General features: G+C 34.8%; 1 protein-coding gene across 4 annotated transcripts in view; it reads left to right on the plus strand.

Annotated features, from left to right (window-relative positions):
- Positions 1–27,866, plus strand: part of CEP128 (centrosomal protein 128) — a 393,012-nt gene that overhangs the window by 51,735 nt on the left and 313,411 nt on the right. For all 4 annotated transcript variants that reach the window (XM_088024490.1, XM_028102263.2, XM_088024491.1 and 1 more), the window contains exons 10-11: positions 6,167–6,283; positions 27,568–27,654. In XM_088024490.1, coding sequence (XP_087880616.1) covers positions 6,167–6,283; positions 27,568–27,654 — 204 coding nt within the window. The remainder of the gene's footprint in view (positions 1–6,166; positions 6,284–27,567; positions 27,655–27,866) is intronic.

The following is a 27,866-nucleotide window of genomic DNA, read 5'->3' on the forward strand; positions in this document are numbered from 1 at the left end:
CTAGTTTGTGCATAGGTTTTATTTTTCTAAACACTGACTAGCTGTAATGTCTACTCATTTTTGTTACTTACTGTTGTCTTCAGACTTGACTAAAATAGAGGAAGTATATTGTGATTTACCCATGTTCTGATGGTTGTATAAGGCAGTAGTTGTACTTGCTTAGTGTTTTGTAGTTCATTAAGCCCTTCTATCAGTTGAGTTTCAGTCATAAATAACAGAAAGCCTCAAATAACAGTGACTTAGAAAAGACAAAAGTTATTTCTCTCTTATGGGAAAATCTTATGTAGAAAGTTCAGGGTTCCATGTGGTGCTCCCTACAATGTGTAAGGGATTCTGGCTCTTTCTGTCATGTTCTTGTTGTTGCTTTTTCCTGTTACGGCCTCAAATTCGTGATCTAAGATGGCAGTATGTGTGTACTAGGCAGCAAGATGGAGGAAGGAATGAGTATGAGAGCAAAAGGTGCTCATGTGTATCTCTTCTGGATAGTTTCTGGAACTTGTCACTTGACACTTATACCTGTATCCCATTTGCCAGAATTAAGTCACAAGGCCAGAAAATGTTTATATTTGGCAGTCACCTATCTAGTTAAAAATTCCTTTACTGTAGAAGAAATGGGGGTAGGGGAATAGATATTGGAAAACAACTTAATTTCTACCATATAATTTATACTTTTGTCCCATTACTTCTGTACTTTTTGGTCCACACTACCCTATGTGGCTAGCAGGGCAAATTATTATTTCCATTTTATGGAAGATGATGCTGATTTTTTGGAGAGATTAAATTCCTTGAACAGCTCAGTATGTACTTCATTTAGATAGCTAATCACAAGGCCAGTAGGCGGCACAGCTAGGATTAAAGAGGTGCTCATCTATCACTGGATTACAGAGAAGGCTAATACTAGTGAAAAATCATAATATTTTGAAATTGAGAACAAAATTCTATGAAACAGAAATTTTGTGGATGGAGTGGGGAATATGCATGTATTAGGCTCTCTAGCTTATTTCCTGGTTGAGGATTTATTTTAAAACAGATTAAAAAAATTGCATTAGTTATATATGGCTGTTTAACAATTATCCCTGAACTTACTGGCTTAAAACATTTATTATTTGATAGTTTCTCTGGGTTAACAACCCAAGTGTGGCTTAGCTGGGTCCTTTGGCTTAGGGTCTCTCACAGGTTATAGTCATCTCAAGGCTTGACTAATTGATCTGCTTCCTAGCTCCTTCAGTTCCTTGTAGGTTATAGGATTGAAGTGTCAGTTCATCATGATCTGTTGGTCAGAGACTTCTTTGGTTTACTTGACACGTGGCCTCTCCATAGAGCATCTGCAACATGGCAGCTTGCTTCATCAGAGCAAGCAAGAGAGAGGGCTAGCAAGAGAGAATGTGCAACCAAGAATGGAAATCACTATTTTTTGTAACCTAATTATGGAAGTGATATCTCATAACTTTTGCCATATTCTGTTCATTAGAAGGAAGTCACTAGGACCAGTCCACACTCAAGGGGAAGAAATTATGCAGGTAGATGAATACCAGGAAGCAGAAACCATTGAAACCATGTCAGAAGCTACCTAACACAAATATTAATTTTAAAACAGCATCCTCCAAATATGGTAACTCGACATCATCACATGTGCTAGCTATGGTGGTGAAGTAGCTAATGTCTAAATAATTTTGGATTTTTTTTTTTTTTAACTAGAAGTTTGTACTCTTTAATCCCCCTCCCCTGTTTCATCCCCCGCCCCCTCCTCTGGCAACCATCAGATTGTTCTCTGTATCACTAGTCTGTTTTGTTTTGTATTTTTTTAGATTCCACGTGTAAGTGAAATCACAGTATTTATCTTTCTCCGTCTGACTTATTTCACTTAGCATAATACCCTTTAGAATTGTCCATGTTTTCACAAATGGCAAGATTCCATTACATAAAGATGTTTATCCCTTCATCGATTGATGGACATAGGTTGCTTCCATATCTTGGCATTATAAGTAACACTACAGTGGACATAGGAGTGTATATATCTTTTTGAATTAGTGGTTTCATTTTCTTTGGATAAATACCTAGAAGTGGAATTGCTGTATCATATGGTAGTTCTATATTTAATTTTTTGAGGAACCTTCATACTCTTCCAGAGTGGTTGAACCATTTTGCATTCCCACCAAGAGTGCACAAGAGTTCCTTTTCTCTATATGCTTGCCAACACTTGTTATTTCATGTCTTTTTGAGCACATCTATTCTAATAGGTGTGAGGCGATATCTCTTTGTGGTTTTGGTTTGTGTTTCCCTGATGATTAGTGATATTGAGTATCTTTTCATGTGTCTGTTGGCCATTTTATGTCTTCTTTGGAGAAATGTCTATTTAGTTCCTTTGCCCATTTTTAAATTGGATTTTTTGATATTGAATTAGATGAGTTCTTTATACATTTTTGATATTAACCCCTTATTTGTTATATCTTTTGCAGATTATCTTCTCCCATTCAGTAGGTTGCCTTTTCATTTTGTTGATGGTACCCTTTGCTCTGCGAAAGCTTTTTAGTTTGGTGTAGTTACATTTATTTATTTTTGCTTTTGTTGCCCTTGCCTGAGGAGACTGATACAAAAATATATATTGCACAGACTAATTTCCAAGAGCTAACTACCCCTGTTTTCTTCTAGTTTTATGGTTTCCAGTCTTCCATTTAAGTCTTTCATCCATTTTGAGTTTACTTTTGTATATGGTGTAAGAAAGTGGTCCAAAAAAAAAAAACCGTTTCAGTTTAATTCTTTTGTGTATAGTTGCCCAGTTTTCCCAATACCATTTATTGAAGAAACTGTCTTAATAATTTTGGGCTTTTATTTCAGTATTTGGATTTCAGTATTTGGATTTTGCTAAAAAGCACAGCCTTCCTTCCTGAAATACAGAAGTCATTCAACTCATTGAATTTAATGAGAGAAATTCTAACTGCTCATTCAGTGTCAGTCTTCAGTAGCAAGCTCTTTGAAGGCAGGGCATGGATACAACAATGTATTGCTATATTCCTACCTACTAGAACAAATGAGTGTCCATGCATGTTTATTGAATGAATGCATGAAAATGGACCTGGGGGCTTTTAAAATATTGCCGGAAAGGGAGACCTGTGTTAGGCTTATTTTTCTCATTGATTAGTTGTGTGACCCCTGGTTAGTAACTTCATCTCCTCAGTCTTTTAGAGTAAAAGATTTGGATAAAAATCCAAAATACTTCCAAGTTTTATTTTATTTCATGTTTTATTTTTTTGTAGTGATTCATACCTTTTGGTTCAACAGTTCCACTTAAAGATTGTATCTTGAATTTACAAAAATTATATAGGAATATTTGTCATAGCATACAGTAAAAATAAATAATTGTTATCCCATTATCAGGGAATTACTTTAATCAGTTATGGAGAACTATGCATTTATTAAGAAAAAGGATATAGATTTACTTGTTGTCATGGAAAGTTGCCCATGATATGTCAACTGCAAAAAATTTATTCATTTTTATTTAAAGAAGTAGAATGGATATGTGTTTGACTAGTCATGCACATATGCATAGAAAAATTTCTGAAAGTATACAACAATATACTTATCAGTGTTTTTCTCTTCATGGATGGTATTAGCAGATTATATTTATTTCTTTTTATTGTTTTTTATTTTAAATTGTAAAATATAAAATTTACCATATCACTTTTTAAAGATTTTATTGATTTATTTGAGAGAGAGAGAGAGAGAGAGAGAGAGAGAGAGCATGGAGTGGGGGAGGGGCCAAGGGAGAAGGAGAAGCAGACTCCCCACTGAGCAGGGAGCCAGACCCCAGGGCTTGATCTCTCGACTCTGGGATTGTGACCTGAATTGAAAGCAGATGCTTAACTGACTGAGCCACCCAGGTACTCCTCACTTTTTTTTTTTTTTAAAGATTTATTTTATTTTTAAGCTTTAGTTTAAGAGAGAGAGGGGAGGGACTGCACACGGGTTGAGGGGGGGAATGAGAAAGAAGGAGAGTGAGTCTTAAGTATACTCCGCACTGAGCACAAGACCCAACGTGGGGCTCGATCTCACAACCCATGAGATCAGGACCTGAGCCAAGACCAAGAGTCCGATGCTTAAATGACTGCACCACCCAGGGACCCTATCATTGTATCACTTTTAAGTGTTTAGTAGTGTTCTGCACATTCACCGTTTTAGAACTCTTTTTATCTTGCAAAACTGAAACTGTGCCCATTAAGCAACAACTCTCCATGTTACCCCTTTTCCAGTCCCTGGACATCACCTTTCAACTTTCTGTCTCTATGAATTTGACTACTCCAGGTACCTCATATAAGTGGAATGATACAGTATTTGTCTATTTGTGACTGGCTTATTTTACTTAGCATAATGTCTCCAAAGTTTATCCATGTTGTAGCATGGGTAAGAAGTTTCTTCAGACTGGATAATACTCCATTGTATTTGTAACCACATTTGGTTGATCCATTTATCTGTCTGTGGACACTTGGGTTGCTTCTATCTCTTGGCTATTGTGAATAATGCTGCTATAAACACGGGTCTACAAATATCTCTTTAAAACCCTCTTTCAATTCTTTTGGGTATATACCTAGAAATGGAATTGCTGGTAACTTTTTAATTTTTTTAAGGAGCCAGCATATTGTTTTCCATAGGATCTGTACAATTTTATACTCCCACTAACAGTGTACCAGGGTTCCACTTTCTCTCCAACACTTGTTATTTTCTGGTTTTTTGGTTTTGTTTGTTTTTGATAGTAGCCACCCTAATGAGTTTGAGATGATTCTGTATTACTCTTTTTTCTGATGAATTTTGCTATTAATTACTTTTTACATTAAGAGTGAACTGTAAAGGTATTTCCATTTTGTAAAAATTGCATGAATTAACAACCTTTTATTTTTTAGTATTTATCCAGTATTGTTTTCTATTACAGCAGGTACTATGTTTATTTCAGATGCAGTAGTAAATTATTTATTGGGATATTAGGGTTGATTACGATAAATTAGAAGCTTGATGCTGAAGGGTGTTTTGAGTTTTTAGTAAAGCACTGTATCATAGTAAATATCTTAAAATTGTTTTTAAGTAGTAAAAAGTGGAAAACCAAGAATTTTCATTCTTAGTAAATATTAACTGCTAATTTTTTTGATAGAATATTTTTGCTCAGCTTTTATTGACTAAACTTATGTTTACCAGTGTCGTTTTAAAAAACAATTTGATCTATAATTTATCATAAAATTAATCTACTTTATGTGCACAATTCAATGATTTTTAGTAAATGTACTGAGTTGTGCAACCATCCTCATAATCCAGTTTAGAACATTTCTATCGCCCCAGTAAGATTCCTTGTTACCAGGATCCTTCTGGCTATATAGAATTGTTAACAAAAGATTTCTTATAACAGGGCTATATTTATTGCTTCTCTTAAATGAATCCAAATGTCTTTTATCCCGCATAGCCTCCTGCATGAAATACACACATCATCAAATAGGTAAATTTTATTTAGGGGACTATATGATGATACACATGAAATGTATTTGAATTTGTACAACTTTTAGCAAGGAGAATCTTGCATCAGAGAAAAAAAATTCTTTCGTGTTTATTTTAGAGAGTCATAATTAAACATTTTTCAGTTTCACTTTAGTTTTTGATCTTTTACAGCTGGTTTATTTTCAGTAGATCACAGTAGAAAAGATTGACAAGCTAGTGAAAAACCCTTTTAATTATTTGCTGTTCATAGACATCAAAACCTTTCTAGGCAAGTCATGTTTACAGATAATTAAAATGAAAAAGAACTAAATAGAACAGTTTATCATTAATAGAGTAATAAATGCAGTCATTGGCAAACTTGGTATTTTCCTTCTACTTCACCAGAGGGCACTCTTTTCTAGTCTATTTTAACTCTGATCTATTGAATTATTATACTTTGAAAGATTTAAGTCCTTTATTGGGATTCAGGTTTTGATTATTTAAAGACTAATGATTGTTTTCTTTTGTAACTTTCAGTCCTTTTTTTTGCAATCTGTTGTATAATAGTATTAAAAAGGACACTATAAACAAGCCATTCTTAAATGCTGTAGGTGGTAGTATATCTGGCATAAAATATCTCTTCAATATGTTCTCCTTTTGCCTAACAGCTCTGTAATGTCACCATTTCTGTCTGTTTCATGTTAAGGTTTCAGATCGGGTGGAACAACGGCTTCAGGAAATAGAGAGAGAGATGCGCACAGAAAGAGAGCTGGTAGAAAAACGTCAGGATCAGCTGGGACTTATTTCTTTACAGCTACAGGAGGTTTGTGAAAAATACCTTCCAGAATGTAAATCTTGAGTTCGGATAGTTCAGATAGTTATTTAGCCATTGTTAAAATGGTTAGAGTTCCTTGGTCGTTGCATATATGTTTCAGTCCGTCTGAGAAGTATAGCATATAGGTTATCTAGTTCAGTGTGTGAAGACAGCCCTACCTGGATCAAACCCAAAGTCTACTGCTTGCTGGCTGTGTGACCTTGGGCAAGTTCCTTTGCTTTTCTAGGCCCATTTCCTCTGTGAAAAACGGAAATAGTAATAGTATTTACCTAATCATGTTGGTGTGAGGATAAATGAGTTAATGCTTATAAACCACTAAATATAGTATCTGGCATGTGCTCAAAAATGTTAACTGAAAGTGTGATTACTCTGATCAATCTTCCTTGGCATGAACTAGACCAGAGGTCAACAAACTATGGCCACTGGGCCAAATGTGGCCCATTGCCTATTTTTGTAAATAAAGTTTTATTGGAACACAGCCATTCCATTCATTTACTATTTGTGGGTGGTTTTTTGAAACTGGCAGCATTGAGGAGTTGTAAAAGAGACCATATGACCCACAAAGCCTGTCTGGCTCTTTTATAGAAAGTTTGCCAACCCCTGGACTAGACTATGGTCATACCATTCCAAAATTGAGATCACTTACCTTTTAGGTACCTTTTTTATTTTGAAATTTCAGACTTAGGAGGAAGTTGAAAAATTAGAACAAAGGATTTCTGTATGCCCTTTACCTAGATTCCTCCAATATTCACATTTTATATCTATGTTATAATAATAATAATTATAACAGTTATTATATATTACATATATATAATTTTTTTTCAGCTAGTTGCAGATGTGATATAAATACTTTTACACCTAAATAATATGGTGTGTATGTTCTCTTCCATAATCACAGGAAATTAACATTGGATCAGTACTATGATACAATCTATAGTTTTTATTCACATTTTGCCACTAACATCCTTTTCTGGTCCAGGATATAATACAGGGTCCATTTTGGTTTGTTGATGTTGTCTCATGACTAAATTTACATTATAGACTTTTGGCAGGAAACCCAGAGAATTGGTATTGCATTCTTCCCAGGATATCTTATTAGGAGGCCTATCTTATTAGCCATTTGTCCCATTACTGGTGAAAACTGAACATTTGGTTAAGGTGTTGTCTGCTAGGTTTCTCCACTGTAAATTTTACTATTATGCTTTTTTAAATATTTATTTTATGTGGAGATTCTTTGAAACTTGAAAATAGCTTATTATTGTATTTTCACCCACAGATTTTAGCATTTACTAATATTCTTTCATGAAACAATTATTACTATAGGTGATGCTAAATTGTTTTTTTTTTTTTTTTACACATTCCATCACTTTTTCTGCATTTATTAATTGGATTCCTACTGTGAGGAAAGACTTTGCTTTTTCCTTTAAATAATTAATGTTGGTGTAGATTTGTGAATTTCATTGTATTACATTGGTTATATTTTATAGAAAATTAATTTGAATTTCCCTTTAAGTATGTCTTAGATTTATATGTAAAGTATAAAAATGAAAACAAAAAGATTTTAAAAAGGATTTCTTTTTCTTTTACAAAATGATTTTCTCTAAAAGTGGTGTTCTAAAAAGGCACTTATGTGTGCTTGAAGATCATTGACCCTTATAAATTGACGGATTGAAAATTTTTTTTAATTATTAGACACTGCCAATTGAAAATTCGCAAAAATGGCAACCCTGAAATTATAATGTAAGCAATAGAAAATCTTTTGTTTTCTAAAATTCCATTTTCCTCCATTTCACAAAAGGAGGCATACCCTTGTTAGTTGGTAATTACTTTGAAGAGGATACTTTGTTGAATAATTAGATACAGCATGTGGGTAGCCTTTTTTTTTTAAACCTTGATTTTTATACATTTGTTCTCAAAGCAAATTGCATCTGGTGAGCATAAGAATAGACAATTGTTCTTCTTTGCAAGAGAAAATTAGAGAAATTTTCCGTACTTATTTTCTTTCTTTGCAGAATGCACAAAATTACAAAGAGGGAGAGGAAGATTGCTTCCCACCCCTATTCTTGAGAAACCAGAGCCTGAATATTTGCATTGTAATTGTCAATTTGACTAAAAGCTTGAGCTGTGATTTGGAATTCCATCTCTGACAATACAGTAGAGGATCCCTATTGATAAGAAATGTTTAATTTCATATTTTGTCACTTTAATGTAAGTGGTGACCTATACGCTTTTAAAAGGTGGTTTTTGGATTAAACAGTGCAGTGGAAGCTGGAAAGGATTAATTTAGGCTGATACGTTTTCCTACTCCCAAGTTAAGTGGCTTAGGCTGTTCTGGAAAGGTCATGTTTAAGGAGAGGAAACACTTTGCTTTCTTTTCAATATTAAAAAATACTTTTGCAGAGACCTATACTGTATGATGATAGTAATTGATATATTTTGTTTCTGGCTATGGTGAGAAAAATGAATCTATAGGTGAGTAAGGAGATCTGGACTGTTAGCCAGTGTGCTCTTCTGCCTCCCTAAAATGTATAATTCAATATGACATTTAAAAATTGTTAAGAGATTAAGAGTATTCATTAAAAATTCCAATGTCAGAGATTTCTAGGTATAATGTCATGGGGAGGCAATACGTACTTTTGGCTAAAACCCGCTTTTTTTAAATGATCTAATGAGGTCCTTAGGTCCTTGGAGCTTTATCTGTTCCCATTTAATGAAAAACACAGTATTAATCATTGGAAATTAGTTGACGAAGAGCCACTCTCCTCTTCTTGTTTAGAGGTCTTAAGGAATTGTTCACTCTTTAATGTGTTCGTGTGTGTTTTTTACCCCCTCTTGGTCTAAGCAGGAGGGCTGTGGACACTCTGGAATCTGCTTCCTTTATTGAGTCTCAACTATGCATGTGCTACTGATATCACATGAATGTTACATTTTCTTAACTTGGTGAACATCTTCAGCTGGCCTTCAGACTAGATTATATCTTTGTCTTCATTTGAATTACTTAAAATGAAGTACATGAGATAAATGCTGGATGCATATTTGTATATGCCTTTCAGAACATTGCATAGCATATTAAAGTGCTAGTTCTCCCACTTACCCCCCACCAAAAATATTCCATGCTTGCCAGTGATCTAGGGTGAATCAGGTGCCTAAAGGTTTAAAGGTACTTCATGGAGAAGTCTATGGGGAAGGTGAAGAATGGAATCTTAATTGAAGTTGGTGAAGATTAGTGGGGAATTGTTAAGTGTAAGATGGGAGCTCAGCTCAGTGGTTTTCAGTCTGTACATCTATGAGAAACCAGATTATGTGAGCCTCATCAATAATGTTAAAGCCTATACAGAAAAGTTAAAGTGATTGATAGATGTTTTTTCCTATATTTTTCTTCATCTTTTGGCATCTGTACCAATTGTGAAAAACCTAATGAAGAAATAGCTATTTGTTCCTTCCCAGAAATGTCACTGTGGCTCCAGAGATGCTGAGTAATATGGATACTTCACCTAAGAAAAGCCTTGGGTATAGTTTATTAATGTATTTAGTTTGGACTCATTAAGGGAGAAGCTTCTAAGGAAGCCAAGAATGTTTTCCTAATGTCCTCTTAATATAGCATCTCCCTTGAAATTTGTGTGTCAATTCAGAGGAGAATCTAGTCAGGCAAATGTTCTAAAGTGGCCTCATTAACCCCTTCCTGTTAAGACTCTCCTACTTGGTTTGGATTGACAAGGAGACCTTTCTGAGGCTGGTACATTTTTGGACTTCACTTACCTTTCCAAGGCTGAATTGTATAACTTTTGCTTGGCACTTTACCCTCCTGTTTCCATAGTCAGTGCCCCGACATTTTCATGTATTTATTTCATAGTACAAGCATCCCCTTCCCCACTGATGTTACTTGATGCCTTTTATATAAATGCCCATTAAATCACTCTGACATTGACCAGCCCAATAGCTTCCCTGGGCTTTGAGAAAGACCAGTAGAATATACAAGTGAATGGGAGTTTAAAATATAAGCTCCGTGGAAAGCATGAGGAAGGCCCAGAAGATGCACCTTATTTTCCTAATCCTTGGGACATGAGCTCTAGAATGCAGTTCTTTTCAGGCCCAGGTGACCAGGTGGGATGTAGTAAGCACTGAGGATTACAGTAAGGGCGACAGGCAGGACCCTCAGACTACCAACAGCCTGAAAGCAGAGTATCACAACAGGACAACTACATATAAATTATTTTGTAGGAAAATGTGTGTAGCTGGGGAAAATTCTAGAACTCCTGCTCTAGTGTTTATTCTTTATGGGGTGGAGCTATATGTATAGGGTAAGTCTGAGTCTTATTTTAAGTCCTGGTTTTTATTCTTTTCATAAACCCTAATCCCATTGACTATTTTTCTCCTTTTGCAGTGATGGCTTTTTTTCTCCTCACTGTTCTGTTTCTAGTGATCTATTTTACATGAGGTTTTTGTCCCAGGTTATTACTAATTACTGTTTCCTGATATTTAATTGTACTCATTTTGAGCATTTTGCATTTTTAACGTTTGACATAGTATGCACTTAATAAATATTTGTCAAATGCATTAAGTAGTGACCATATTCATACACTGTTTTGATCCACTGTTTTAGTTTTTATTTCTCACATAAAGTATTTAATCATATATAATTTAAATAAATGTATAACTAAATGTGATCATATCATAAATGCTCATACATTCTCTTTTTAATTCAGCTTTTGTTCATTTATTTGCTTGGCCCATTTGTCCCCCCCTTCTCTTATGTATTCTCTGACCATCAACCATTAACCCCACTCTCTAAGAAAAAGGAGCCAGTGTGAACAGCCTGGGAGAGATCCCTTTATATTTTCCTTAATTATTACTCTTAATTATCCTAGACAGATGTATATGGACCATATATACCTTTGCATATATAGGACTCTTTTGGTGTGTTTCATTTTAATAAAATGGGATCACATTTTATACACACATGCGCGCGCGCACACACACACACTTCTGCTTTTTGGTTTTTCCTCTCACCAGTACTTTCTGGAAATTCCTTGAACTAGCTGATATGGTTCAAACTTAATCTTTTATTCCCATGGATGGATTTTTTATTATAATAGGGGCTATCATATTATCTTTACCAAAAGGTTTTAACCTTTTACATTTCTGTTAGTAAAATGGTTGAAAATGGCCCTTTGCCCTACATTCTCTTTAATTTTTGCCAGGCTCACGGGTATAAAGTGTTAACTCATTTTTGTTTATTTGCATTTCTCTATTAGTCAATTTGAACATCTTTTCACATATTTTTTTGGCAGTTTGCATTTGTGCTGGTACAGTAGCTTGTTTATCATTTGCTCATTTGAAAATATTGGATTATTGTGTTTTCCCTCAGGAATTTTACTTTTTTAATGGCACGAGGAAGGAATCTGTTATTTTTTATGTGACTAATGAGTTGCCTCAGCATCATTTTTGAATAATTTGTTCTTTCCCCTCTGATTTAAATGCCACTTCTGTTATATATCTAGTTTCCTGTGTTATCTCTCTGGTTCTATATGCTTTTCTATTGATCTGTTTGTCTACCCCTGAACTGATATCATTTTATCTCCATTATAGCTTTCATTATATTTTGGTAAATGATAATGAAAATCTCTTGTCATGTTCCTTGAAAAATCCTGCTGGCATTTTGATTATAATTGTACTGACTACATAGATTAATTTGAAGAGAGATGGTTTCTAATGTTCTTCAATAATGTTTTTGTAATTATATATAAAGGTCTTTTTTTTTTTAAAAATAAAGGTCTTAACAGCTTTTGTTAGACTTATTCCTAGGTACCTTAGAGTTTTTCTTTCTATTGTGAATAGAATATTTTCTTCTATTACATCTCTGATTGGTTATCTGTAGTATATAGGAGTGCAGTTGGTTTTATATGTGGCTCTTGTATGCAACAATTTTGCTTAATGATCTTATTTTATAATTTGTTAGCAGCTTTCATGTATTACTGTCATGTACTATACACTGTGTAGATAATCATATATTAAATGAAAGGCAATTTAGTCTCTAACTTTATAATTCTTTGTTGTTGCTTCACTGCACTGGCTAGAAACTTAAGTGCAATGTTGAATAGAAACAAAGATAGCAAGAATTCTTGCTTTATTTCTGTTTTTATAGGGATGCTTCTAAAGTGTTAATCTTGTTGCATATTGTTTGCTCCTGGTTTTTTCAGTGCTGTCCTTTTTCAGATTAAGAACATTGCCTTCTATTCCTAGGTTTCCAAGATTTTACTCTAGTTTTTTTTTAGCTTTAGTTTCACTCTATTTTGTGACCGGTTTCATGGATATGAATTAATTACTTGTTGGTCAATTATTTTTTAATCTGTAGTGTTTCTCTTGATATTAGCATTCTTTGAGTTACTGTTTTCTTGACATGATTTTTCTGCTATATTCTAATCCTTCCTTTGTAACTTATTTTTGTATGTTTCTTATAAACACCTTATAGCTGGACTTTAAAAATCTCATTTGATAAATTATGTCTTTTAATGGCTGGGTTAGTCGGTTTATACTTAAAATTATTGATGCATTTGGAAATGTTTTTATCCTTTTCTTTGTCTTTTTAACATCTCTTCTTTTTTTGTTGTTGGTCCCCCCCCCTTTTTTTTGTTTTGTACTGGATTGAAATGTGTGATATATTCATTTTTATACTTCTGACTTTGATTAGATTTTCATTTTTTAGATGGTTATTCTCAAATTTAAAAATTGCATCTATACAAATTGTTCTAAGAAACCTGTGCTCTAAGCACAGTGATTTCCTTTCCATGTCTTATTGGAACACTTTTCTTCTGACCCTCAGCAAACTTATATCTTCTCATCCTTCAGGTTTAATTGTTGCCACCTCTTCAGAGAGAACTGCCCTGCCCCTCCCTTTTCTAAAATAGCTCTTTTCGGGCAACCCTGTTGAGACTCCTCTCACTCTTGAGAGCTTTTTCTGTATCTCCACTTAATAAACTTTTATCTCTTTACTCACACACACAAAAATAGCTCTTTTCTGGAATGCCTGGTGGCTCATTTGGTTGAGTGTTTGACTCTTGATTTTGGCTCAGGTCATGATCTCAGGGTCCTGAGATCAAGCGCCGAGTGGAGCTCCATGCTCACCAGGGAGTCTGCTTGAAATTTTCTCCCTCTGCCTCCCGCCCCCCCAATAAATAAATAAATCTTTGAAGAATAAAGTAGCTTTTTTCTGCCGCATTGTTTTCTGTCATGTCATATTTATCTTTTCATAGCACTTAACACCATCTATAATTGTATATTTGTTTATGTTATTGTATGTCTTCCCCACTAAAATGGGAACTCTGTTGGCAGGAACTTTGTCCATCACACCTGTTTTCTGGGGCATGTAATGCAGTGTTTATCCCACGGCAGGCAGACTGTGAATAGTTGTTGAAGGAATGACCATTGTTTTCACATGTGAGTGACCATTTGGCTGCATGCAACACTCTTGGTTAAAAAAACAAACTTTTTTCTCTCTCAAAGTTTTGTCTGTGTTTTATTATACTACTGCTCTTATTCCTGCAGAGAAGAAAGTGAATGTTAACAAATTTGTTCAACTTTGAAGTTGAATATGTAGCAGTTGAAATGATTTAACTGAAATCCCACAAGCATTCTTCAAGAATTAAGACAATCACAGTTAAATTTTAACTTTTTAGAAAGAATATTTTGATATGGTACTTTACTTTTCTTCATATTATGTTGGGAATTTAGGACAGCTAAATTTCTGATTTCTTGGTGCCTAACAGATGAAGTTAGAAAAAAATTTAGACTAGAACTGCTCAGATATATGAATTCTGAAAGTAAAATCTCTTTAGGATATTAATTATGGATTTCTGAATGTGAGGATGTGAATGAACCAACACCTCATGGGGTTGTTCCCATTATGATGGGAACTGTGAGGATGTGAATGAACCAACACCTCATGGGGTTGTTCCCATTATGGGTCAGTATCAAAGGCTGATTGACTTTGGTTTGGAGACATAGCAAATAATGGACAGGAAAGACTTGAGATAGTTTTTTTCCTTTGTAATTTTCAGAATGTTTGAAAATTCTTTTAATATATGTTTTTCACATGATTTACACTATGTGTTTCAAATTTAGATAAAAGTCTTAGGAGAGTACTCGAAAATAGGGAATGACTACATGTTTTTGACCACTAGTCGTCAGTATTGAACCATCAGTTGTGACCCAGCAGGCATCCTTCATTTAAGTTGCTAAACTTTCTTGGAAAATGATGATAATATATATATATATCTCAACTATTAGGGCTCCCTGAAAGTGTACTTGGCACAAACATTGCAACTGAAAAAGAATATAATTAACTATTGCTATTTGGAAATTTAAATTTGAAACAGTGTTGCTTTCTACAGTTGAAAAATAAAATATGACACATTGAGTATTATATATGAAGACATCTGTTATATTTAACACTAAAACTATCATTTTTATGCCTTTTTGCTGGAGTTTCTTTTATGCTTCCTATTTAGGGTTACAGTTCTTCCTCCTTCCCTCCCTCCCTCTGTGGAAAAAATCTTTTTACATATAGTAAAAGAATTAGAGATTGTAATTTGATATGAGAGTTTCTGTCACTGGAATCATGTATTCCCATGCCCTTGTCCATGGTTCATGTATCTAATCTATACAGGAATGTCCCAAAGATACTTTCTCTACATTTTTATCTTATATAGATCCAAACTCTTTCTCCTAATTATCGTTTTCTTTTCCTTGATCATCACTGCCTTTGTTCCTTGTCCACTCAACCCAGTTACAGTCATTTTCCACTGGTGTTCTAATGTTGTTTGATTTTCCTTTGTGTGATCTTGTTTGTGTTTCTTTCACCTGATACAAAAGCATTTTTTATAGCTGTATGACTCCTTGCATTTCTAGTTAATTTACATTTTTATTCAGTACCCTAGATTTGTGTGTGTGTGTGTGTGTGTGTGTGTGTGTAAATACTGAAGCTGTGGTATTATTACTCAAGAAATGAGAAATTGTTTAGGTTTTTCTATCATCTTTTATGGTCAAGTTAGAACACTATTTACACCTATAACCTTATGTTGTCATTCCATGGGCTTATTTGGCAGTGAGAAAAAGTTTTCAGTTTCCTGTTTTTCATCTGAGATTGAGAACCTGAAGCATTGTTAGGCAATATCAGACTTGGATGGGAATCAAGTCAGAGTGGTGCTGTGATTTAAAGCCACAAAGCCTGGGCAGACTTGGGTTGCTAGAGTTCCATTTCCTGTTCTTTCCCCTCCTGACCTGGGAACTTGAATAGAAGGTGCTAAATTGTGTCTTTCTGTGTGGTTCAGCCTAGTGAGTCGCTCCTATGATTTATTTCTTCTAAAAGGATGGATACTTGTCTTGATGACAAAAGCAATGTTAACTTTATATTTAAAAAATTTTATGTGGTTCCTTTATGTTCTCACCTTTACCATTTCTCTCATCCTTCACATCCTGTCCATCATTAAATTCTGTCAGCTCTATTTATTTTTAAAGATTTTATTCACTTTAGAGAATAGATGGAGGGAGAGAGAAAGCACAGGCAGGAGGAAGAGTAGAGGAAGAGGGGCAAGCGGACTCTGTGCTGAGCGGACACAGGGCTTGATCCTGTGACCCTGACATCATGACCTGAGCCAAAATCAAGAGTCGGACGCTTAATGGACTGAGCCACCCAGGCACAACATCAGTAATATTTAAAAAATATTTTCTGAACTGATGACTCCTCATCCCCTCCATCATCTATCCTCTTGTCTCTGTTTTCTCCTGCTTGGGCTGGGGCAGTAGCCAGCCCCCTTGCTCCCATTCTTACCTTCCTGTAGTCTTTTCCCCACAGAACCAGATAGTGCCACATCATTCTTCAGAACCCTTCAGTGGTTTCTTTATGATATTCAGAATGAAATATAAAGTCCTCAGCCTACAAGACCCCTGTCGTATGGTTCCTGCGTGCCCACTCCCCTAATTCTCTGTCGTTCTTCTTATCCACTCTAGGCCAACTACACTTGCCTTCTTGCTTTTCCACAGACATCCCGGGCACCCTCTTGCTCTTGGACATTTGCACTTTCCATTTCCAGAGCCAGGAATTTTCAACTCTGGAAAGAGTTGCATTGCTGTTTACCATCATGTCATTCAGAGCCCTACTTCAGCAAGACCTTATTAACTATCCTAGATAAACCCATTCTTCACTCCTGAGCCTCTTAAATTGCCATATTTTTTTTTATTAATGCTTTTTATTGTCATCTGTCCGTCCCCTGACCAGAATGCAGGCTTTATGAAGGCAGGCACTTTGTTCACTGCTGTATCTTCAGTACCTAGAGCTATGGCTGGCATGGAATAAGGGCCCAATAAGTGTTTCTTGGAGGAAGGGATGAATAAATATTGTCTACTATGTATTCAGAACTATACATAGTAAAATATTCAGCCTATACTTTCACATAGTTAGTAGATGCCAGGTACTGTGCTGCAGACTAGAGATTTAATGGTACTTAAAGCATTGTCTTGACTTTGACGGACCCCCAGTTTAGCTGAGAAAGAAATGTTAATAATCTCTGTAATTCACTAAGGGTGTTATTTCAGTTTTGAAATAGGCCTCAGAGGAGCCCAGAGGGGAAATAGTTATCTCTTCTTTTTTCAACTTTTTATTTTATTATGTTACGTTAATCATCATACATTACATCATTAGTTTTTGATGTAGTGTTCCATGATTCATTGTTTGTGTATAACACCCAGTGCTCCATGCAGTACGTGCCCTCTTTAATACCCATCACCAGGCTAACCCATCTCCCACCCCCCTCCCCTCTAGAACCAATAGTTATCTCTTCTTGACCCTCTGGGAAAATTTGAGTGGAAGAAGTGGCATTTTTGCTGAGACTTTGTGTTTTCAAATAATTTTAGGCATTTCTTTTATGAATGTGATTCTATCCCATTGCTTATTGCTACACGATAAGCACTTTACCAGTCCATGGCCGAAATACATATTTATAAATTCTGACTCAATATAGTTTTGATTTACAATATTGTTCTTTGTCTTACTATTTTATACCATGTTAATTATTTTCTTCTCTCTTCTGTGTTTGTTACCTGTGAATTACTTATTTTTTTGCAAAGATAAACACTTTTCTGTAAGTTTGTGAAAGAACCATTAATGTTACCATGCTGATAAAAAGGAAATAGATGGAAAAGAATGATTTTCTATTATAGGATTTGTCTTTCAAAGCTGGTTGAACACTATTTGGCATAGCTTGAAATGTGCAGGTCCAAGACATCAGGTTCTCCAGTCTTCTTCCTTAGTCTTAGGGTGCCTCCTGTACCCTACCCCTGCTGATTTAACCTGTAAGTCTGTTTTACTAGGCTTTGATCATTTCAGATGACACTAAAACCCTTTTAATATTTTTTTCTGTGGAAAATATCATTTTCCCCAAAACTCCTTGTAGAAGAGAAGCTGGAAGAGATCTTGTGTGTTGTCTCTTTCAACCTTGTACTCACTCAGTACTTGAATTTCCATTCACAGAGCAAAATTCCCATGTGGTTCATGCATATTATAGACAGTTTCCACAAACCATGTTCCCTCTCTTTTATTGGGTAGTATTGATAGTAATAGCTGGTTGGATTAAAGAATATTCCAGATCATATATTTCAGGAGCCTGCTATTTAATATTGATAAAACAAAAGTTGAAAGTATAGAACTGTATCCTACATCATAAGAGAAGTAAAATGCCAAGTGTTAGGATGCTAGGGAAGGTTTTTTGGGTTCCTTTGAAGGGTGCAGTTTTATGAGATGATGTGTAGATGTCAGTTGTCCTGAGATTCTTAAAATCTCATTTCTGTATATGTCATCTCTTCTTAGGCTTTTTACTTTATTAAGAAAATACTACCTAAGGATGTTAATTATTAAATATTTGCAGTGTACTTTCTATCCCCTTTCACCTCTCCGTTTCAACAACCTTTCTCCAAAATCCTCCAATGTATGTAACTATTTTTTTAATTTATTTTTTTATTATGTTATGTTAATCACCATACATTACATCATTAGTTTTTGATGTAGTGTTCCATGATTCATTGTTTGTGTGTAACACCAGTGCTCCATGCAGAACGTGCCCTCTTTAATACCCATCACCAGGCTAACCCATCCCTCCACCCTCCTGCCCTCTAGAACCCTCAGTTTGTTTTTCAGAGTCCATCGTCTCTCATGGTTCATCTCCCCCTCCGATTCCCCCCCCCTTCATTTTTCCCTTCCTGCTATCATCTTTTTTTTTTTAACATATATTATTTGTGTGTAACTTTTTTATTATTCAAATGTTTTTGAATAAGGTGTGTTTTTCAGGCTATCTTCCTGGGTTGATCAGTTTGCTTGTAGCTTCTTTGTTCCTATCCTCATCGAAGTTAGTCCTCATACAATTTTTCTGTTCTACTTTCTTTTCTTTTTTTTTCCTGATCATTTGCTCTCTAGGTTCTTGAAGAGTCATTTCTTATTTTCTCCAAAATGACCATTATGGCCTCTGACTCCTTTCTTTATTTCACCTATTCTTTAAGCATGTGTATGGATGTTCTTGTAAAGAACCTCAGAATCTGTTTGGAAATAGTTGAGGTTTGCATTATGAATAAATACTCTTATTTCTGCTGTGAGTTGCATTTAAGTCTGACACATCTTATGTTCCTACTGTATATGACGAGATCTTAAAGTGTTGTTTAATCACATTTATTTTGCTGTGTGTACTTACTTGTTCTTGCTAATATTGTCATTGTAAACTCTAACAAATAAGGCTAGCATGAATCTGTGCGAGTCCCTTTGTGTAGCACCATATGCAAATAGACATTTAATGCTGCTAATGTTATGATGATGGTGAAAAATGTCTGTGCTCTTGTTGACTGAACAGCTGCCTGACAATAGCCTGAGATTTTCTCAGTGCAGGATTTGTTTAATTTCTACTTTGTACTTTTCTTGAAGAGTGTAATGTTTCTATCTACATTTTCAGTGAATTTATCCTAGACCATCTGTTTATAAAGCACTTTTCCATCATTATCAATTAATATTTATTGGGTAACTACTGAGTGCATAGCAATGTTGTGTAAACAAAGACCACTCTGCTACAGACAGACTTAGTCATTGACTTGGTACTGTTTTGTTTTGATTAGAAAATAGTGAAAAAAATTCAAAGGATAAAATAACATCCTCTAACTCTAAGCAATGAAAGGTGTTATATATTTACAGGGCATTCTGCTCAAATACATAAAAAACTTGAGAAATTTTATTTTAATTTTTTTTAAACTTGAGAAATTTAAAATTTTTGTAATTATTTATGATCTTCTGTTTGTCAAGAATTCTAACTCAGTGGTCCTGTATTTAGAAAGTCAAATGAAGTATCATATTGCTCTGGGGTTTCTAATAAAACTCTGAGTGTCCTTTTTCAAAGAGGAAACTACTCAGATAAAAACAGATCCTCCACTAAGAGCCTTTGCTTTTTGATTTTGAAGGAAATCCTGGAAAGTGCACTTGTTGGGCTCACATTTAACTTTACTTGCGAGATTATTTGTAAGTAAAAGATTGCATAAAAATAAAATCCGTTCCAGTAAAAGCAGTGCCATTTTAGGGAATAATACTCATTACCATTGTTGCTTTTGAATTAAAGAAGGCAAAAGAGTTGTATGTCTTTTTAAGCAAACCAACTTTGTAGGCAGTAATTAAGGTTTTGTTTTGCAGATTGGCAAATTTAATAACATCTAAAGAATGAAATCCTGACAGTAGTCAATAGGGATTTGACTTTTGAGTTATTTTTATAGTCCTGGTAGATCTTGTTGATTCATCCAGGGTCTCTGCCTAGTTAGTCTTCCATGTGGCCTTTGGCTAAGGTTTAGGGTAAAGACTATGACCATGGAACAGAGCAAAGGGAATTGGCTCTCATGGTGATTGAACCCATGACCTTGGTTGGCTTTGTTGGCAAAGGGTGCCCCAGCCAGTCACAGACTCCATAAATATGGACATAGTAGAAACAGGAAGTTTCCTATTCAATGGGGAAAATAGGTCAGTAATAAGTGACCATCTATCCTACCACAATAATTTCTATAAAAGTTCTTCAGATTCCTGAAAAAATAAACACCTTATCATAAGAAGACAAAAAAGAAAAAAAAATAGACATTTGGGCCATTCTCAAAGAGAAGCTTTGAGTTTTATGTTTCAAAACCTCAGGTATCTTTAAAGAACATCATTAAGGATTACAATTACCATCAGAAGTAATACCAATGTATTTAACTACTGATAAATCTTACTTAACTACATGATACTTGATATTACTCTGCCTTTTGAAAACACACAATGTGCTTACCACTTCCATCTGGAAAATACACATAATTCAACTGGCAGCAGGTTTTTAGAATTTCTCCCTTTGATATCCCAAAAATCTGTATGGTGTTATAATAGTAATGATCACAGTTGGGTTCTCTTTGGACTTTATCATGCAGGTCTACTTTAACTTACTAAACTTTTTTTTTTTTTCTTTTTTTTAGTGGTAGTTGTTAGTATAGAATATTTGTTCCTTGGTTATGGCTGAAAAATAAATTTCTTTGAACAATTTAAGTAAAATCTAACTATTTTTGAGTTAAATATTGGTTCAGGGATTTAGAATATGAATGCATTGTTTTCTGTCTTGAAAAGAAACTTTTTTTTTTGTTTGGTTTTTGTTGGCACAGATAATCCCCAACTGGATGAACTTAAAGGCTAAAATTTTCCATGACTTTAGCTAGTTCTCATGTGGGAGGAATCTCTAACTTGATTTAGGAAAAAACAAAATTTAGAAATTCACAGAGCTTGACAGAAATAAAATCTATGTTAATTTAAGTGAATAGTAGTAGTCCTGAGCAATAAAATCCTGCTGCATTATGCATATATATCCCTTTTCAAAATATGTATTATTCTATTGATATTTGATGGTTTTTAGAGTTGTGATTTAGGTTTTCAAAAGAGAATTTTGGAAATAGACACCAGATTTCCATCTTTTAAAAAAAATCTCAATATGTTTCTTATTACAGTATTTTATACATATTAAGTACTTAATGTTTTTTCTTGATTTGAAATATAACAAATGTTCTTAAAGCTATTTAAAATTTTCAATATACATTAATGTAAACTTTTAACTTTATAGTTCATGTGGTCTACTTTGGATCAGAATTACATTATATTGTGAAGCTTAAAATATTTGCTAACTTTTGTACCTACATGAAGAATTTAATTATAAAAATATAGTCAAATGAGCTATGAAGCAATGCAAAGACATAGAGGAACTTTAAAGGCATATTATTAAGTGAAAGAATAATCTGAAAAGACTATATACTGTATAATTCCAACTATATGACATTCTGGGAAAGAAGAACCATGGAGTCAGTAAAGAGGTCAGTAGTTGCCAGAATTTGGGAGATAAGGGATGAATAGGTAGAGCACAGGATTTTTAGTGAAAATACACTATGAAAATACACTATGATACTGTAATGATGGATACCTGTCATTATATATTTGTTCAAATGCAGAGAGTGTACAGCACCAAAAATGAACCCTAATGTAAATTATGAGTGATTATAATGTATTAGTGTAGGTTCATCATTTGTAACAATGTACTACTCTGTTGAACGATGTTGATAATGGGGAAGTTATGCATGTATGAGGACACTGGTGTATATGGGAACTCCATTTCCCTCTCAGTTTTGCTATGAACCTAAAACTGCTTAAAAAAAAAGTCTTTAATAATATATAGTAAGAGCAGTAGTTTTCTAATTCTCAGTGACATGACCTCATTCTCTGTTACTGGGAAAAAAAAATCTGACTTGGATGTTTGTACCTTTTAAAGGGTAATGTTACTGACCTATTGTTCCATGTGAGCAGATTTGTTTTTCTATAGTTTTTGTTGGTTTACCAGTGAGTCATCTACATGTTCTTGTCCTTGTGACCAAAGGCATGCACTTGGAGCACTGCTGAATGATTAGGATGAGACAGGATAGTTTATGTTCATCATTTTGTTTTTGTTTTTGTTTAAATTTCAGTGGCCTGTGTGGGAGTTAACATAGGACCTACCTCTGTTTCATTCCAGCTCCATCATTCTTACCCAAGCCGGCTGGTCCCTTTTCAGTAGACAAAGGACCTTTAATTCCCTGTTTGTTCTTTATTTTTGAGTGTGTTATTTTTTAGAGCCTCTTGATAAATATGCCTACTGTCAAAGTTGTGGGAGTTTTTATGGTCAGATGAGATGTCTACAAACATCTTCCTTTTCTCCTTTCCTTTACTTTCTAAAAGGAAAGGCTGCTTTTTTAAAAAAAAAATATATATGTAACCATGAGAATTCAGAATCCTCTACCTCTAAAGAACTACAGTAGTATAATACTCAGTATGTTAGTCTTTTTAATGGAAATAGGCATACTTAAGGAAAAGAAGAAAAATTGTTGTTATTAAAGATTTAAATGTGCTCAAGGGATGCACTATTAAGGCTCAGTGTTGTTGCTGTAATCTTAAACGTGTAAAAGACAATCTGAATCCTGGAGCAGGGCATGTGATAGCTTCATAGCTAAACTGCTTTTAAGGAAAAAAAAATGCTTTAAAAAGCAAAATAACATAATAGAAATTCATTGGCATGTGATTTTTTTTTCTCTTTTTATAACTGCTATTGGGTCAGTTTTAATATAATTCTCATTGCTTGATCTAAGTCAAATGGAAAAGAAATATAGTCCAGCCTTATACACTTAAAAAGATAGTAGGTTAAAGTTTATAGGTTTAAAGAAATAGCTTGTGATTTTGATTCAGTTTTTAAAGTCTTTCTCCTTGAGTGTTATTTGTGTTTTCAGAAGTTAAAAGTGCATTAATATGTTTTTACTATGTCTTAAGAGTTAGATTTTCTTTGTCTTTCATTTTAAACTAGCTAATGCAGAAAATATGTTCAGTATTCTGGGCTAGATATTGCATGTGTGTTTACTTGTTTACTGACCGATGGTCTGTAGGAAGCAGAAATAATGTTCAAACTTAATGACATTTCTAGATGATATGGTGGAAATACAGTAATTTGCTTTGGGTTGCTCCTTTAGACCTCACTTTGGCTCCTCTACTGAAAACAATAGAATTTAAGTTCTCATCGACTAAATTTTTCTAAGACTTATATATCCATAGAGTAAAAGGAGAAAAAAAAGGGGGGTATTAAATAAGATTTTGGGCACCAAAGTTCAACTACAGTAGAAAAGTATATTATTTGGAAAAGGGATATTATAAATAAGTGGTCAGATGTTGCAGGTAGAAAGTGATGAGGAAAGGACATTTTTTTTTGCAGATTCCTAGGCATCTAAAAGAATTAGAGGTTCTTTTATTCAGCTAGCTCATATATGAAATTAGGGTTTTAAAAAAAGTTGACTTTCAGAAGAATTATGTTATTATAAGGTATAATTCCATGTTATAAAACACAATTTGTTTAATTAAAGTTCAGCTTATTGATTTCTATTTCTTTAACATCAAGTAAAATTATTAATATTTATACTAATTATAAAAAATGAAGATTAAATATCTATTAGTATGAGCATGAAAATAATTTCTCACATTGCCCTTTTGGGGGAATGAATTCTGGTAACTGATAAGTCTTCACAGGGTCAGGGAAGTAGGGGTGTTGGGTGTGGTTACAAGTATAACTGTTCAAAGCTGAGTACTGGAATAGAGGCAAACTGCTCCGCAGAACCTGGAGAGGGAGACTTAGAAGGCTGTGGGGAAGGTCCAGAAGGTGCAAAGAAAGTAAATAATGAGGATGGACAAGATGTAAGGGGACAGGGAGGTAGCCCAGGAGAATTAAGAGAATAGCCAGTGTTTGGTGGGGCTTTGAGGAGCGTGTTCTGTCGATCTATAATAGCTTTATGTGAATTCCAGATCACGTATTAGTGTTTTGGGGGTAAGCAAGTTATCTTGGGGTAAATGCAAAGAGTTTTAGCGTTCCACGTACTGGTGAGTGCTGACCTCTGAGTTAATTTACTAGAAATCTGGGTGGCATTAGATTATAAGGTTTGGTGGGGGAAAATTTTGTAGGCTAAAAAAGGCCTGATAGTGTTATCTTTGCTCTGGCTTTGAACTAAAATTGGTAGGTGAAACTTTAAGGGTATTTGTATAGTCTCAAAGTATCTACCAAAATAAGTGTTAATTACTTTAGTGGTTTTTAATATAGCACCACACATTTTTTGATATTTTCCCTCCGGGAAGTGGAGCTTAATTCTCCTTTTGAATTGGAGTGGCTTCTGCTCAGGAGTTTGAATCCAGAATCAGAGGCTATGTATAGTTTAATTAAACTTACCAGCTGCCAGAGGAAGTCTTCCTTGTAACAACCCTCCACCCCCACCATGGAAAAAGCCCAGGCTGGTTTTTAGCTCAATGAAAAAATATTGAAAAGATAACCAATTAAGTTTAACTCATTTAAAACAAAGTGGGGGGCGCCTGGGTGGCTCAGTTGGTTAAGTGTCTGCCTTCGGCTCAGGTCATGATCCCAGGGTCCTGGGATCGAGTTCCGCATCGGGCTCCCTGCTCCTTGGGAGCCTGCTTCTCCCTCTGCCTCTCTCTCTCTCTCTCTCTCTCTCTCTCTCTGTCTCTCATGAATAAATAAATAAAATCTTAAAAAAAAACTAATTAAAAAATAAAACAAAATGGGGCTAGGTTGAAATGATGTTGAGAAGTGAAATAGTTCAAAACTTTATGAAATGTTTAAAAAATGTAGCAACAACATCTTTTATCTTTTTATTCTCTTACACACGCATGTTGGCTGGGGAAAGCGTCATGGAAAGAATAAAGATGCCTGCAGTCAGTTTCAGGTTTCTAGGGTAATTTAGTGCAGGCAAAATTTATAAACACATCCCACCTTGAATAGATTATGTAGATAGAATTAAATATTATTACAAATCCACTTACCCTACAAGAAAGGACAAATATCAAATATCAAAATCATTTGATAACTACCTGAAAAGCAGTACGATTCAACTACTTGTACCCCATTTTCCTTCTTAATAAAATTGGCTTAATAATAACTTGTGGATTTATAAATGATGTGGTTTGAAATGTTGGGGTTCAGAGCTGACGGCCAAGAAAGAATTCTTGAGATGTCTTTGGTGCAAAAGGGTGTTTTTTTTTTTTTTTTTGAAGATTTTATTTATTTATTTGATAGAGCACAAGCAGGCGGAGGAGTGGCAGGTAGAGGGAGCGGAAGAAGCATGCTCCCCGCAGAGCAAGGAGCCTGATGCGGGCCGATCCCAGGACCCTGGGATCATGACCGGAGCTGAAGGCAGTCGCCCAACCACCTGAGCCACCCGGGCGCCCCAGAAGGGTGGCTTTATTAAACTACATGGACAGGACCCTGGGCGGAAGGAACTGCACGGGGATCATGAGGCGTGGCCGATTATATACTTTCAAATTGGGAGGGGGTTAGGGATGGCACAAGCCTCCGAGGTATTTTGGAGGCAGTTTCCCGAGCCTTGAGGGGACTACTGTTAGGAAAAGGTAATGTATTACTGTTTAGTAAAAACTCAGTCATGAGACCCCTCAGATGTATATCGGTGGGTCGTATGCTTGGAACATGATTGCTAACATATATCTTGGGGCCTAGAGATAAAGGAAGTTTTCAAAGGAATTTTTATATGTTAAAGTAGACTTACAGGATCTTGGGAGTGAGGATAATGTTAAGCTAAGATGGCATTTTGCCCTTAGCAAACCATTAACATCGAGGCAGCTGAGTCCCTAGAGGAATGTCACTCTGCCTGTTACAAGGACTTGTCAGTGGGCTGTAGGTAGTGAGCAAATCTCATTTTTTCTTTTGCCTTTGTTTCCCACATAATAAAGATTAAGTGTATATGTTCAATATATATAATGTATTTAATATGTAAGAAGAAGAACACCTGGACATAGTGAATGCTGTAAGTGTTGTAATATTATTACTATACTCAAACCAAAACTATTTTTCATTTTGATGATGCCTCTCTGACTTTTCACTCAATTCCTTTTTATTAGAGTTGGAGCCATGGCAGAGGGAGCTGTAATTTCCTGACAGGGGCCCATGGTTATTTTATATGCACGTATATTAGTATTGCCAGCATGGTGCCTGACACATAGTAAATGCACTTAGGAGTTATTTGTTGGATATGTAAGTTAAGGAAGTTGAATATGATTGATAATATTTACATCAAAACAATTTTTTTAAAAGATTTATTTATTTTAGAGAATGCGTGAGAGTGGGGGGGCAGAGGAAGGGGGGAGAGAGAGAATCTGTAGCAGACTCCCTGCTGAGCACAGAGATCCAGGGTAGAGCTGGATCTCACCACCCTGAGGTCATGACTTGAGCCAAAATCAAGAGTCAGATGCTTAACTGACTGAGCCACCCAGGTGCCCCTGCATCAAAATAGTTTTTAACATGTTTTGCTGTTTGTCTAACAATTGTTTTTCTGTTGAGCATGACAGATGTTGTTGGGAGGCCTCTGGCATTTGGCTTTTCTCAATTTGGGTGTCCTCTGCACATATACCTTGCTAAGTCTAAATGCTAGAATTATCAAAATTTTTCTTAAACAAATAGAATGCCTTTCAAATGTCATGGAAGATTGCTCCAAGTATATATATTTTTTCTTAAGTTTAATTTTGTTTTAATGTAGAGCAAACCAAAACACACATTTTTCTGGTTACCTTTTGAAATTCAAATTTTCTTTAAGTTCCTTTTTTCTATTTTATTAAAGAGAGACAAGTGTAGAAAAGAATGCTTTCTTTTCTTTGTGAAGAATGGTTTGAAGAGCCAGTTCTGTGTAACGATAAAATATCATACATGTAATAATGATGCAACAAGCATGTTTCTATCTTAAGATATTTTTTCAGAATTTGAAAAATTAGCTAATTTTTATTATTATGTCTAAATGGTTGAACAGATAATGATTTTTATACCATTATTTCACGCAGTAAGCTTTGTTTCCAAGAGAACTGTTAGCTGTCTACACTTCCTAAATGTGTAATAGAATACCCAAAGATGGGAAAAGTAAAACTAAGTGGAAATTGATTAGGAAGATCAAGGAGTTTTTTATATTTGATATATAAAAATATATATCATTGCTGAAGTGTTCTTAGGACTTCAGTGAATGAGAGGGTTGTAATTCCTTTGTATATATTGTACAACTCATAATCATCTTCTTCCCCCCTTTTCATTAATAAATCATAATGTGTCTTTCAGTTCTTTATGCATTTCGGAATAATACATATTTTTTCGTATCTTTCATTCTAGGCATTGAAGAAACAAGAAGCTAAAGCAGATGAAAAAGAGGGAGTCATGAAAAATAAGCTAAAACAGACTGAAACTGAGAAGAGTCAAGTAAGATTTTGAAAGTTATCTTTCAAAGAGTAATGCTCTTTGAAATGGGGGACCGGTGATACTTGTTGAGTGCCTTGAAAATTGTCCGAGATCATTTGTTAGAACACAGTGAAGCCTTTATGTTTTGATGTGGAGTCACTTGGTTTGATAGCTCTGCTATTCCTGCAGCTTACTCTGGGAAACATGTACAGGTCATTTGCTACCTTGTCACC

Source organism: Eumetopias jubatus, unplaced genomic scaffold (assembly GCF_037043125.1).
Source record: "Eumetopias jubatus isolate StellerSeaLion01/CBP00866 unplaced genomic scaffold, mEumJub1_p1.0 scaffold_7, whole genome shotgun sequence".
Classification (NCBI taxonomy): domain Eukaryota; kingdom Metazoa; phylum Chordata; class Mammalia; order Carnivora; family Otariidae; genus Eumetopias; species Eumetopias jubatus.